The sequence below is a fragment of the Eptesicus fuscus genome, chromosome 13 (assembly GCF_027574615.1).
Source record: "Eptesicus fuscus isolate TK198812 chromosome 13, DD_ASM_mEF_20220401, whole genome shotgun sequence".
Lineage (NCBI taxonomy): Eukaryota > Metazoa > Chordata > Mammalia > Chiroptera > Vespertilionidae > Eptesicus > Eptesicus fuscus.
The window spans coordinates 46,293,222-46,305,724 of record NC_072485.1 but is presented as its reverse complement, the minus strand read 5'-3'; the positions used below and the strand labels follow the sequence as shown (position 1 = coordinate 46,305,724).

The 12,503-nt window shown below is 50.1% G+C and overlaps 1 protein-coding gene across 2 annotated transcripts; it reads right to left on the bottom strand.

Moving 5' to 3' along the window:
* Positions 1-8,435, bottom strand: EIF3F (eukaryotic translation initiation factor 3 subunit F). 2 transcript variants are annotated; one of them, XM_008151068.3, is made up of 8 exons: positions 8,020-8,435; positions 3,669-3,739; positions 3,367-3,446; positions 2,814-2,951; positions 1,473-1,564; positions 922-1,058; positions 685-798; positions 1-228 (listed from the first exon to the last, which is right to left on the bottom strand). In XM_008151068.3, exons 1-8 carry the CDS (start codon positions 8,408-8,410, stop codon positions 151-153), a joined length of 1,101 nt encoding a protein of 366 aa, XP_008149290.1. In that variant the 5' UTR covers positions 8,411-8,435; the 3' UTR covers positions 1-150. The 2 variants fall into 2 exon arrangements, with proteins under 2 accessions (XP_008149290.1, XP_054581471.1); XM_054725496.1 differs by lacking the exon at positions 2,814-2,951.
* Positions 8,436-12,503: the final 4,068 nt, after the last annotated feature.

Here is a 12,503-nt window from a genome sequence, read left to right as displayed (position 1 = left end):
TTCATTTACAAAAGATAGGCTATGTTTATTTAGAGTCACAAGCAGCTGACTCACTCAGTGTGACTCAAACCACAAGAAGCCATCTCCACTTCACTCCATTCTGAGTCCTAGCGCTGGGGCCGGAGTGGAAGGAGTGCTGCTCGGGCCCATTCACAGGTTGACAAGTTTCTCGTTGAGGGCAATCTGTGACTGCGTGAGATTGGCCAGGTAGGTCACCATCAGTAGGTCCTGGAGGAGAAAGAAGTCATGATGAGTGAGGAGCTGGGTGGAAGGGGAGCAGAAAGGCTGGTCTGGGCAGCTCTCCAACAGACCGTGGGTGTGAGGACCGTCCTGGACAAATGACAGCTGGCAGAGGGTGAGAGTGGAAGGTAGAAGATGGGAAGGAAATGGCTTGAGAACACTTTCTCATCTCTGAACTCAATGAGAAAAATAATTGCATTTTTATTAACCTTTGCATTTAAGCATTTCTTTCAACTATGAACTTAGATAAGTCACAGTATCAGCAGGACCTGGGCCAATGGAATTAAGGAAGGAGAAGGGGGTCTCTGAGCACGTGTACTATCTCTTCCTCCCTCCCAAACTGGAGAGTAAGGGTGGCAAAGGTGAAGCCCAGTCTCCTGCCCCCAATTCCCTTCCCATCCGTGGTGAGGCAGGGACGGCACAGGTTCCCAGAAGCGGACTCACGTTGATGTTGCTGTTGAGCATGGTCTCGAAGTCCTCGGGAACGATCTTGGGTACTTGGTTAACCAGACTCATCAAGAAGCGGCCCACAGTGTTGTCAGCGGACACCTTTCCAGACTGAGCACCAGAACAGATTGAATAGGCACAGTTAAGTCTCACCCCTGAGACCTGTCATTTCAGCAGACCCCCAGCAAGCTCGGATGGATCTATGCCCTCCTTCCTGTCCCCTCCCCTCCTCACCAGCACGTCCTCCGCATACTGCAACACTGTGCTGAGGGCATCCTGGATGCGAGCCGACGACCCTGCTACCTGCTGCAAGTCACTTGAGAGTCCAATCACCCGGTTGGTGCTAAAACAGGTCTTCATGATCAGGTCAACTGTGGGGTTGGGTTGGGAGGTAGAAGAAACGGAAAACTCAGTGGTTCCATCAGGAAAGAGGTGATTTCTAACCATCCTGCTAACTCCCCACTTCCCTCTGGACTCAGTCAACTTCCCCCAACTCCCCTGCTCTGCTCTTATTAGTGTTTCTCACGACAGAGCTCAACTCCTGCACCCAGTAAGCTATCACTGGTTTTGGTCTCATATGAACAGCCATGTAGCCTGTGTACTGATAATTTCCCACCTTTAACAATTTCACACATAATTCCTTGAATCCCATTTATGTAGGAGAATGACTGACTTCAATGGTTCCTCTTTAACCAACCCAAGGCCCTCCATCCTTGTTAGCAGGCAGCAACCCCTCCCATGAAATTGCCAAAGGCCTTGAAAGAGGGCATGGGAAGGTGACTCACCTCCAATGCGCTCGGTGTCATAGTACGCATATTTCACTGTCAGCGGTGTGAACATCACCCCCATGGTCCGCCCTGGGACACCCATTAAAGTGCTGGGGAGAGAGAAGTCAAGGTAAACAAGACGGTCCTGAGAGGGCTTCCATGTCAGGTCCAGGCCAGGAAAGCAGTCACACCAAGTGTACGGCTTCCGAGGTTCTGGCATAAGAAGGCCTGAACCCCAGAGGTCTCACTTTCTTCCCTTAGCTCATTCCACACACCAACCCTTGGCCTGTGGGAGGGGACTCAGCTTTCGGACCTGTGGTACCTGTGCAATCTCAGTGATGAGAGGACAGGACACTAAATTTCCCTCGGAGCTGAGACATCCACCACCACAGAAAGAAGAGACAGGACAGGTCTTTTCTGGGACTGAGCCCTCCATCTGCATCTAACAGACAAATTGACTCCAGCCCACCAGATTAGGTCGGGGGCTGCAAGTCATCACACTAAAGGAGACTGCCTTTACTGTGTCAGCTAAACACTTCCAACTGGATTTTGAGGAGCATGAAATAGCTGGGAAGGCTAAGAAAGTGGGAAACGCTAGAGCTTAGTGGTACCCCACCTGGCCATAAGGACCTGGTACCCACCATCTGTCTTGCTGCATAATGGTTAACTAGTTACATCCCTGTCAGACACAGAAGCAGCACAAAGTTAATCAGCATATAAACTTAACAAACGCCTTCATTATAAACAGAAAGTAGAATCCTTCTAACTCCAAGAGCAGCCCCTGCTGCAGCATGCCACCGCAGCCTTTCCCAATACTCGCCCCCCAGCAACTGGCGCTTTCACCGCCTCAGTATGTCAATACTGTAATGTCATGGTCATCAAAGCTGTACTTAATCCTGGAAAGCCATAAGGACAGCCATTCTCAATGTGTACTACCCTGATCCTGGGCTCAGTTCCAGGGATAAGGACACACTACAGAGGGCAGCTCAGACAAGCATTGAACATGGTGAAGGGCCATGACCAGAACACCATGGAAGGATCGACCATAGGAACTGTGCAGAATTAGTTTCCAAAAAAAAAAAAGAGACATGAAGAACATGACAGCTTGCTCAAATACCTAAAGGGCTGCCCCCTGAAACTGGTTAAGAGCAAGAAGAAATCTGGGTTACAGCTAGGATCAGCGAGTGGAAATTTCCAGGACGGATTTTGTTTCAGGGCAAATAAAACCTTTCTGAGTGAGGAATGGGCTTCCCTAGGAGGCAGGGGGTTATGCCTGCCTGGGCTGGAGGTGGGATGTCATCTGGCCATGGTATGAACTAGATAGCCTTTTATGCCCTTGTGGCCCAAGACCCTGGTCACCTGACATAAGCCTTGATGCTCATGCGACCATTCTGGAGGCTCGTGTCCACAGTGAGGTGAATGGGGTTGGGGGCTTCCCGACTGTAGTACTCATGGATCAGCACAGAGTGCTCTGTGATGTCATGGCCTGTAGCGTACCTGGAAAATGAAACACGGTTGTGGACTCATGCCTACATGTGACATCAATACCAACCACGATGGTGGCATGGGTGTCTCTAGGTACCACGGTAGTGACAAACGGTGACACTCCAAATAATAAAACAGTAAACACATAGAAAACTGTATCAAATCAAATCAAAAGCTGACTGAGAGCTCTTGAAAAATTCCAAGTCATTAGCAAAGCAAAAAAGACTTGTTCAGTAAAAGCTGTAATTGAAAACATATTTCTGGCCTCAAAGGGTCAGAATAGCCAGCAACACACACTGAATTCACAGCCCCTCGAGGTCACACACTTCAATGCTCTGTCTCCTGAAGACGGAGCACAACATTCAGTCTGGGGGCGAAAGGCCTTGGCAATCGTTGAGACTTTCCAATCTCCTGTACCCCAACTTACCAGCCCAGGATGAGCTCATTTGGAGAGACTTTCTTGTGCAATTCATACATGTTCTTAGCAAATTCCATGTCAACAGCCACCTAAGAAGGCAGGAAAGGAAGCTCAGAAGCCAGAAGTTCATAGAAAAAAATGGATAAGAACGAGAGGCCACCCACCAGACAGAAAAGGCACATGAAGTTTGTCCAAACGGAGCGAAGCTCTGTGAACTGGGAGCTCTGGTGATGAGCACAGCATATTGTGTGGGGGAGGCCCAGCAAAAGAACAGCCATAGACTGCACAGGGGCAGCTCAAACCCCACTCACCTCATCTTCTGACTCATTGTGCGGCACTGAAAAGCAGTTGGTGACTTCCACTGAGTGCTTGTCAACGGTTCCTGTGAGAGGGAATGGTCCCGAGTTATGTGACCCGAAGGCTCCTAATCGCCTCCAACCACTTCCCTCATGCTTTCAGATCTTCAGCCATCTGGTCCAGGATCATCATCTTAACCCTATGATCACCCAGAAACCTACCTGTGAACCTCCAACACCAATGCCAGCTTTTACCACAAACTTCTATTCTAGTTCTGATCACTTTATTCGCACTGCACATCTGTTTCTCGACCCAACCAAAACTGCTAACCCAGTGGTTGGCAAACTGCGGCTCGCGAGCCACATGCAGCTCTTTGGCCCCTTGAGTGTGGCTCTTCCACAAAATACCACGGCCTGGGTGAGTCTATTTTGAAGAAGTGGTGTTAGAAGAAGTTTAAGTTTAAAAAATTTGGCTCTCAAAGAAATTTCAATCGTTGTACTGTTGATATTTGCCTCTGTTGACTAAGGAGTTTGCCGACCACTGTGCTAGCCCCTTGACTTCTCTGTTTTTTCCTACTCCCATCCCAGGCCTCATGTGCTTCCCTCTCCACCAGGGACCACAATGTTGCTTATACCTGTTAGTATCTAATCCCACTTTACTATGGTTTCGCTCCTTAGCTGAAACTATGTCCCCAAACCCTATGGATATGCCTTCTTTATCTTATTTGACCCTCAGCAGCATCTAAGACTTGACCACGTCAAGGTTTTGAGATAGTTAAGTCTTCTATATTTTCTATGCCACTAGGACACCCTTCTACTGGAGCATTTATCACATTACATTCTAATTATTTGCATATAAGAGTATGTCTTCATCTTCAATTTAAGGTTAGAATAGAACTCATTTTATTAAGCATTTACTTCTTTCTTTTTACAGTAAGTTTATTGGGATAACATTGGTCAACATGAACATATTAGAGGCTTGGTGCACAAAATTCATGCACTGGGGGGGGGGGGGGGGGGAACCCTCAGCCCGGCCTGTGCCCTCTCACAGTCTGGGAGTCCTCAGGGGATGCCTGTAAGACATCCTTAGTGCTGCCGCGGAGGTGGGGAGAGGCTCACGCCACCACTGCTGCACTCGCCAGCTATGAGCCTGGCTTCTGGCTGAATGGCGCTCCCCCTTGGGAGCACATTGACCACCAGGGGGCAGCTCCTGCATTGAGTGTCTGCTCCCTGGTGGTCAGTGCATGTCATAGTGACCAGTCGTTCCACCATTCAGTCAATTTGCATATTAGCCTTTTATTATATACTAGAGGCCCAGTGCACAAAATTAGTGCACTGGGGGGGGGGGGTGTCCCTCAGCCCAGCCTGCACCCTCTCCAACCTGGGACCCCTCGGTGAATGTCTGACTGCCGGTTTAGGCCCGATCCCTGTGTCTAAACCAGCAGTCGGGCATCCCTCTCACAATCCAAGACTGCTGGCTCCTAACTGCTTGCCTGCCTGCCTGCCTGATTACCCCTAACCACTTCTGCCTGCCAGTCCGATCACCCAACCGCTCCCCTGCTGGCCTGATCTCGCCCCCAACTGCCCTCCCTTGCCGGCCTGATCTCACCCCCAACGGCCCTCCCCTGCTGGCCTGATCTTGCCCCCAACTGCTCTCCCCTACCGACCTGATCGCCCCCAACTGCCCTCCCTTGCCGGCCTGATCTCACCTCCAATGGCCTTCCCCTGCTGGCCTGATCTTGCCCCCAACTGCTCTCCCCTACCAGCCTGATTGCCCCCAACTGCCCTTCCCTGCCTGCTTGATCACCCCCAACTGCCCTCCCCTGCAAGCCTGATCTCGCCCCCAAATGCCCTCTTCTGCAGGCCAATTTGGTTCTGATTGGTCGGTTTCTATGCTAGTCAGGTCAAAAGCTCCGCCTCCTAGGCAGCCATTGGCTCCTCACAGTTGACTCAGATTTGGTTCTGATTGGTGGGTTTCTATGCCAGTCAGCGTCTCTGGGTCTATCAATGGGCCATGATCAGAAAGGCAGCCCCAGTGGAGGCCTGGAGAGAAATGGAGGCGGGGCTGCTGGCCAGGCCCAGAGAGAAAGAGAGAGGCAAGTGCTGATCAACAGTTGCCACAGAGGCTACGGATCAGACCATGCTTCTCTCTTCAGGCCTCTCTCCAGGCCTGATTTGCAGCCCCTTCAGCAGTCAGTGCTGCGTCACCACGCCTGCCGCCATAGCAGTCAGTGCTGGGTCACCACGGCAACCCAGTGCTGACTGTAGGACTGACTTCTGGTTGGTTGAGCCTCTGGTCATTGTGAATGTGTCGGACTGAGGGTTTTTATATATTAGGATAGGTTTCAGGTGTGGGTTTTATGTTACAAGACCTACATATTGTACCCACCACCCAGTCAAATCTTCTCCTGTCACCAATATATTAGGACCCCTTTGTTCCCCCGTCCCCCTTCCCTTCAGCAACCACTATACTGCTGTTTGTGTTTATGAGTTTCAGTTTTCTATTTCACACGAGGGAAATCATATGGTTCTTAGCTTTTTCTGAATGACCTGTTTCACTTAATCAAGCTTTGACTTCTAAGTGCCCAACAGTCTTATGATACATAAAAAACACCAGTAACTTTATTCAACCAAATGAAGTATGTTTCATAAATTAATGTCTGAGGAAATTTGTCCCTACCAAGCAGACTCCATGTGTCCTTCTTAAGTAAACATGGCCTCTGTAACACCTCGCACTGTACCATGATGCGTGTCTGGAAGAGGATCTGAAGATTTAGGCTACAGTTGCTCTAACTAGAGTCACTGCAGTTTTGGGGGCACTTAGCACAAACCTTGAGTAGAGAATTGTTTCTTTGGTTAAATAGCTCCAGTGAGTTTGGAAAAATTTTCAGGGCAGCTAAAAGAGTAAGTATTTATTGAGTGCCAAGTCAGTGATGCAAAAATCATTTATTACAAGGTCAAAGCAGGACAGAATGCTGTCATGTTTTGGGACGTTAAGAATAGGGATGGGGGGGGGGGGAAATATGGGAAGGATCAACACTGCTCACTTTTCCAGGGGACCTGGGAGATGAGTGAAACTTAAAGAAATAAGTAAGGGAGAGTAGGGAAGGTACTTGTGTCACACTTCGTGTTTCAGACTTCAATGGGATAACACAAAAGCTTGGTGTGAGAAAAACCATGGCTATGTTTGGAAGAGAATGGATTAATTGACATTTCTGTAAAATGCTATACCCTCAAAGAAAAAGAGAGAGAGAGAGAATGTGCATGTCTTAGGGGCGGTACAGGCCTGATGTGGAGAGGAAGGCAACCAGCAGCTGTTTGTGCCAGCAGTGAGATGCTTTCTCTAACAATTCAGATCTCACAGAGACTAAGCCTGAGGTAGCCCCCGAAGGAACTAGACTTCAGGTAATTTGTCCCCAGGCACGAGGGACAAATTTCGTGGAGTCCGCCTACAGATCACGTCCTCTTTGCAATACACGGTCTTCTGTGATAGGGCTAGGCATGTGATTGGAGGGGGTTCACAAAGGCGCCTAAAATTTGTGACCGAGATGGAGTGGAAATGAATCTGGTGGGACCAGCAGTCCTCAGAGAAAGGGATGGGTTATCAGTAAGTCCTCTTCAGTGCGTCTCAGTTTTCCAAGTTACTTTAACATAAACAGTACCTGTCCCCCAAATTTGGAACATGGGTGGGGAAAGGGTTATTCTCCGCTGCGAAGGTTAAACAATGTCATAAACAGACAATGCAACTGTGAGCGTCCACAGGGAGACTCAGAGGCCGCTGTGGGGGACCTGGGACTGTGGGGGCCCTGGGTGTTTAGGGATGAGCATCAGGGAGACTGAGGGATGGGGCATCAGGTCTACACGTTTAGGAAAGCAGATTATTACTGAAACACTACATGGGTTCCTGCCAAACCGGTTTGCTGTTGACAGGGATTATCTTTTAACAGATGTCCCACTGGTTAGGAACTTCTCTGTCAACCCCTGTCAAACACAGACACTTAGTAAAAAAGGGAGGAAAAACGTGGTCATTGGGCTTCGGGAGTGAAGGGTTTTTGACTTCCTAGCCGAGCTTATTTTTGGTAGGAAATAAGGACTAACCATACTTGACGTGAAATACAACTGGGAAGCGTAAAATGTAAACCATTGGGCACACGGTATTTAATACATAGCTACTCCTTATGTACCTTATGTCGCCCATAGTGACAGCAACCAGGCCGGCCAGTTCAAGTTCCCTGGGAAGCTAAGTCGCAGCAGGAAGGTGGGATGGAGAAACAGGCAAGAGACGGACGCGGATGGGAGGAAAGGGGAGCGAGATCAAGGGGCGGCGGGAGGTAGAAGAGAACGTCGACATCCGCTGACCACTCACCCAGCAGAGTCCCGATGACTCGGGCCGCACCCTCGTTGCGTCGCTCGTAGCTGTCCACGATGGAGGCCAAGATGACCGGGTGCAGCCGGACCACACGGCCGCCGGGGAAGGGGCCTGGGAGAGCCGGAGCGGCCAGCGACTGCGCCGGGGTCTGCGCCGGCGCCGGCGCGGAGGCTGGGGTCTGGCCCGGAGCCGCGGTCGCAGCCGCCGCTGCTGTCGCCGGGTCTGGGGAGGAGGCGGGCGCTGGAGTTGGAGCTGGAACCGGCGCCGGAGCAGGAGCCGGAGAAAGCGGTGGAGCTGAGGTTGGGGCCGGGTCTGGGGCTGAGGCTGGGGCCGCAGCCGGGGATGTAGCGGGCGGAGGAACGCTCGCCGGGACTGCCGGTGTGGCCATCTTGTCGAGAGAGAAGGAGCGTGGAGCGGAAGGGAGGAAGCTGGCCGGCATGGACAGCTCGATAGGCTGAGCGCGCACCGCGTGACCTAGACCTCTGTTCCTATTGGTTACTGATGGTGGTTCTCACGGCACTGCAATTTCCTGCTCGGAGCTCGTGCTCTTTGATCTCTGTCCGATGCGCACTCAGTGAGAGCGGAGTCCAATAGTTCCGAACGAACTTGTGACTGCGCTGGAAGAGAAACAATTCAGTCTGACAGTTGCCGCCAGGTGGAGGCAGAGAGCTGCGCAAGGGTCGCAATTCGTGTTTCAGACTTCAATGTGATAGATAAGGGCTGTCAAAAGTGCCTTTTATTAAAAAGGGCTTTGTTTTTGACAGTGTCATAAGGTGTAAATCCGTCATAAGGTTTATTAATTCAACAAATTGTGCGCCAGACTTTTTTTTTTTTTTTTTAGGCACTTGGCATATATCAGTGAACAAAACAAACATCATTTTCTCTGGAAAGTTTACATTCTGGAGGGGAGTGAACAATAAGTGCATTATATAATATGTTAGAAAGTGATGTGCTGCCTTAGCAGGTTTGGCTCAGTGGATAGAGTGTTGGCCCGAGAACTGAAGGGTCCCGGGTTCGATTCAGTCAAGGTCACGTACCTCCGTTGTATCTCTCTCACATTGGTGTTTCTCTCTCACACATTGATCTTTTTTCTCTTTCTGTCCCTCCCCTTCCCTTCCACTCTCTCTAAAAATCAATGGATAAATATCCTTGGGTGAGGATTAAAAAAATAAAAGTCATGTGCTAAAAAAGAAAAAAAGTAGCAGAGAGTAAGGGGGAATCAGGAGTTGTGAAAAGTTAGTTAGGTCACAATGTGAATGTGAGAGTTGAGTGAATTTGAAAAAGGCGAGGGAGGTGCCCATGGGGGGCAGGGGTGGGGAGGAAGAGCCTCCAGGTAGAGGGGAAGGCTGGTGCAAAGGCCTTCAGGCAAGAGCAGGCCCGGTGTGTTTGAGGAGGCGATTTGATGGTTGGAGTGTTAAGGTGAAGGCAGGGAGTAGCAGGAGAGGGACCTGTAAAGAGGGCCTGGGCCCAGATCAATGTGGACCTCCCAGGCCGTGGTGAGGCTCTGACTTTTCCTCTGAGTGAGATGGGGAACCATTCCTGAGTTTTGAGCAGGGGAGGGTCATGATCTGCCTTGTTTTAAAAGGATCGCTCTGGCTGCTTTGAGAAGAATATGATGGGGGAGAGGCAGGTGAGAGAGAAAGAGCAGAGAGACGTGGTAGGACAATACCAGGTAATCTAAGTGATGGATGATGGTGGTTGGCACCAAAATAGTAGCAGTAAAAATGGTGAGAGGTGGGCAGATTTCAGGTATATTTTGAGGGTGGAGACAAGAGGATTTTCCCTTCCTTCCTTCCTTCCTTCCTTCCTTCCTTCCTTCCTTCCTTCCTTCCTTTCTTTTTGGTCTAAGAGGATTTTCTGAGAAACTGTATAAGCGTGAAAGAGATGACTCCAATTTTTGTGTGCTGAGCAACTAGTAAAGAAGTTGTCTGGCTGATAGTGAAAACTACAAGTGTGGAGCAGGTTTCTGGGAAAAGATCATTTTGGATGTGTCACCACTGAAATGTCCATTAGACATCGCAGCAGCACTGTGGAGTGATCAGTGGAGATTCTAGTCTGTACTTTGGGAGAGGATTAAAGGCATAGTGCTCTCTAAATCTCTTAGCACGTGCCTGATTACAGCAATTATTAAGTGGTAGCTATTACCATGACTATGTGATGAAAAGAGCTCTGATGCTAATGCACACTGTGTAACTTTGGGCAATCTAGAATTCTTTTCTGAGCCCCGCCATTTTTTCTTGGTATAATGGGGGTGATAACACCTGACTGTCAGGAAACCTGTCACCTCCCTTAATTAGGTCAGGTCCCAGCATTCAGCTGTCAAGTTGGGCGAATGAGTTTGGGCTTCTTATGCCCAAGAACTGCCTTCTCCTTGGAGCTGCCCACTATCGTTAGAATTGACACAATCCTGCTCCCCTGTCAGTGCTCTGTGTAGACATACATTATTTTTTAAATTCCCCCAAACACAGGCATACAGTCTATTAGAGAAGAATTGGATTCGATGACCTGGATCTTCAGCAACCCTAGTACAGCACTGTCGGTGGAACTGGGGTGTGGGGAGGAGCACATGGAAATCAGAATTCAGATGTGAAAGAATGGTCAGTTGGAATTGATGGTAGTGAGTGTTGGCTACTCTCTCAAGGAAGTTGCTGGGAAGAACAGACATTTAAGGCAGTAGCTAGGGGAACATCAGGATTGAGAGGGGGCAATTTAGGCTGGAAGAGCTTTAAGTATTTTTTTAAACTAAGGGTCAGGGTCTAGAGGAGAGAGAAAGATAGATTATACAAGCGTGAGTAAGGGGAGCTATGGAATTAAACAAGACAGGAATGGAGAAGCCTTGCTGAGAGGATGGTCTTGGGCAGGATGAGGAAGATGCTGGAGAGGCTGCCCTGGGCTGTGACCTCCCTTATGGGTTCCTGGTGGGGGTCTGCCTCAGCCCAGCAGGTGCCCTGAGATCATTCCATAGCGAGAAGTCCAGAGGAGAGAACCTCCCCCAGTGAAGAGGTGTTGCTGCCCCAACTGACCATGCACAGCCCTTGGGACCTCCTACTCATGTGCTGATTTGAGTTGGATGTGGGCCCTTCATCACCAAGAACTAAAGGTATTTCTCTTTGGTAAGAAAGGATAAAGGGGAGGATGAAGAATCGGAGACACTTTGGAGAGAGAAGGGAAGTTGTAGGAGCTCCTGTCAAGTGATGTTTTTCTGAGGGAATTGGAGGCAAGGTGATTTGCAGAGAATGGCAATGCAAGGGTGGGGTTCAGCCTTGGGGCAATGGAGGAAGGGCAGAGAGCTAGCTTTCAAAGGCATTGATTGATCAATTATGGGAGGACCCAGGGAAGCCTGGAGACTTCAAGGATCTGGTCAACTTACACTATTTTCTCCAGCCACACAGTTCAGGGGCAGGAGGAGAGAGGGTGCTGGCATGGCCTTCCCCGAGATACTGACTGGCCAGAACCAGAGGGTGCACACATCCAGGATGTTGGCTTTTCAATGGCTGACTGAGGTATCCAGGTAGGCTGAACTCTGTTTATAGAAGGACTAGTAGCTCTGCGCACGAATCTGTGCACCAGTAGCTCTCTGTGGGGCCTGGCCGCTCCTCGCCCACTGCCCAGAGGCTCTCTTCAGCCCAGAGGCCCATCCGTGGCAGGAAAATCCAAATGACTTCCCTCCCGGTTCTCAGGAACTCCGATAAAGGGCTTCCTTCCTCTTTCTCAGCCGGCTTTCACCGCTGTGCCTCCACCACCAGCCCCTCCTGTCACACAATCCTCCACCCCCTCCACCTTCTGGCTGCCCGGACTTGACCTTGCCTGGGAGTCGGGGGCCACTCAATTCTGCTCAGCTCACTGGTTCCTTCTCTTCTTATGCAAGCGTTCCGCGCCCCGGCCTGGCCAGAGACCCATCCGCAGCCGGGCGCGGAATGCTTGCCTCATGGCTGCAGCAACGAAACAAGCATTCCACCAGGCAGTTCACCAGGACTGGGGGACTCTGGCGGGGCTGAGAGGACTGGGCGCCACCATCTTGTGGCTATGGGCGCCGCCATCTTTGTGATGGAGTGATGGTTAATTTGCATATTACCCTTTTATTAGATAGGATGAGAGAGAGAGAGAGAGAGAGAGAGGAAAGGAGGGAGGGGGAGAGAAGAAGAAGAGAGAGAGAGCGAGCGAGCTGCACCCATCAGCTAACTTTATCTGTTTCTCTGTTTCTCTGTTTCGTCTGCTTTGACTTTCTGTTTCTTCTGCTCATTTCTCTCTTGTGCCTCTTTGTAACTGTTTCCACCCTTGGTCTCTGTCTCTTTTGTCTCCATCCCTTCCCTTTTTGGGCTTCAACTGTACCAGCTGTCAGTTCTGCCCACAGCCAGGCCAGGGTTAATAGGGAGGGAGATCTCATTTCATTTCCTGCCTCCACCCTCCAATTAAAATTGGTTCTTTTGCATCTCATTTCTACTTCCTTCAGGTGTGACTCTCAGTCCCCAGACCAGTGA

Coding starts and splice junctions, on each gene's coding strand:
- EIF3F (XM_008151068.3), bottom strand. CDS start 8,410: ATGGCCACACCGGCAGTCCCGGCGAGCGTTCCTCCGCCCGCTACATCC. Junction 3,740..8,019: donor AGTCATCGGGACTCTGCTGG/GTGAGTGGTCAG, acceptor TCCCTCTCACAG/GAACCGTTGACAAGCACTCA. Junction 1,059..1,472: donor TGACACCGAGCGCATTGGAG/GTGAGTCACCTT, acceptor CCAACCCCACAG/TTGACCTGATCATGAAGACC.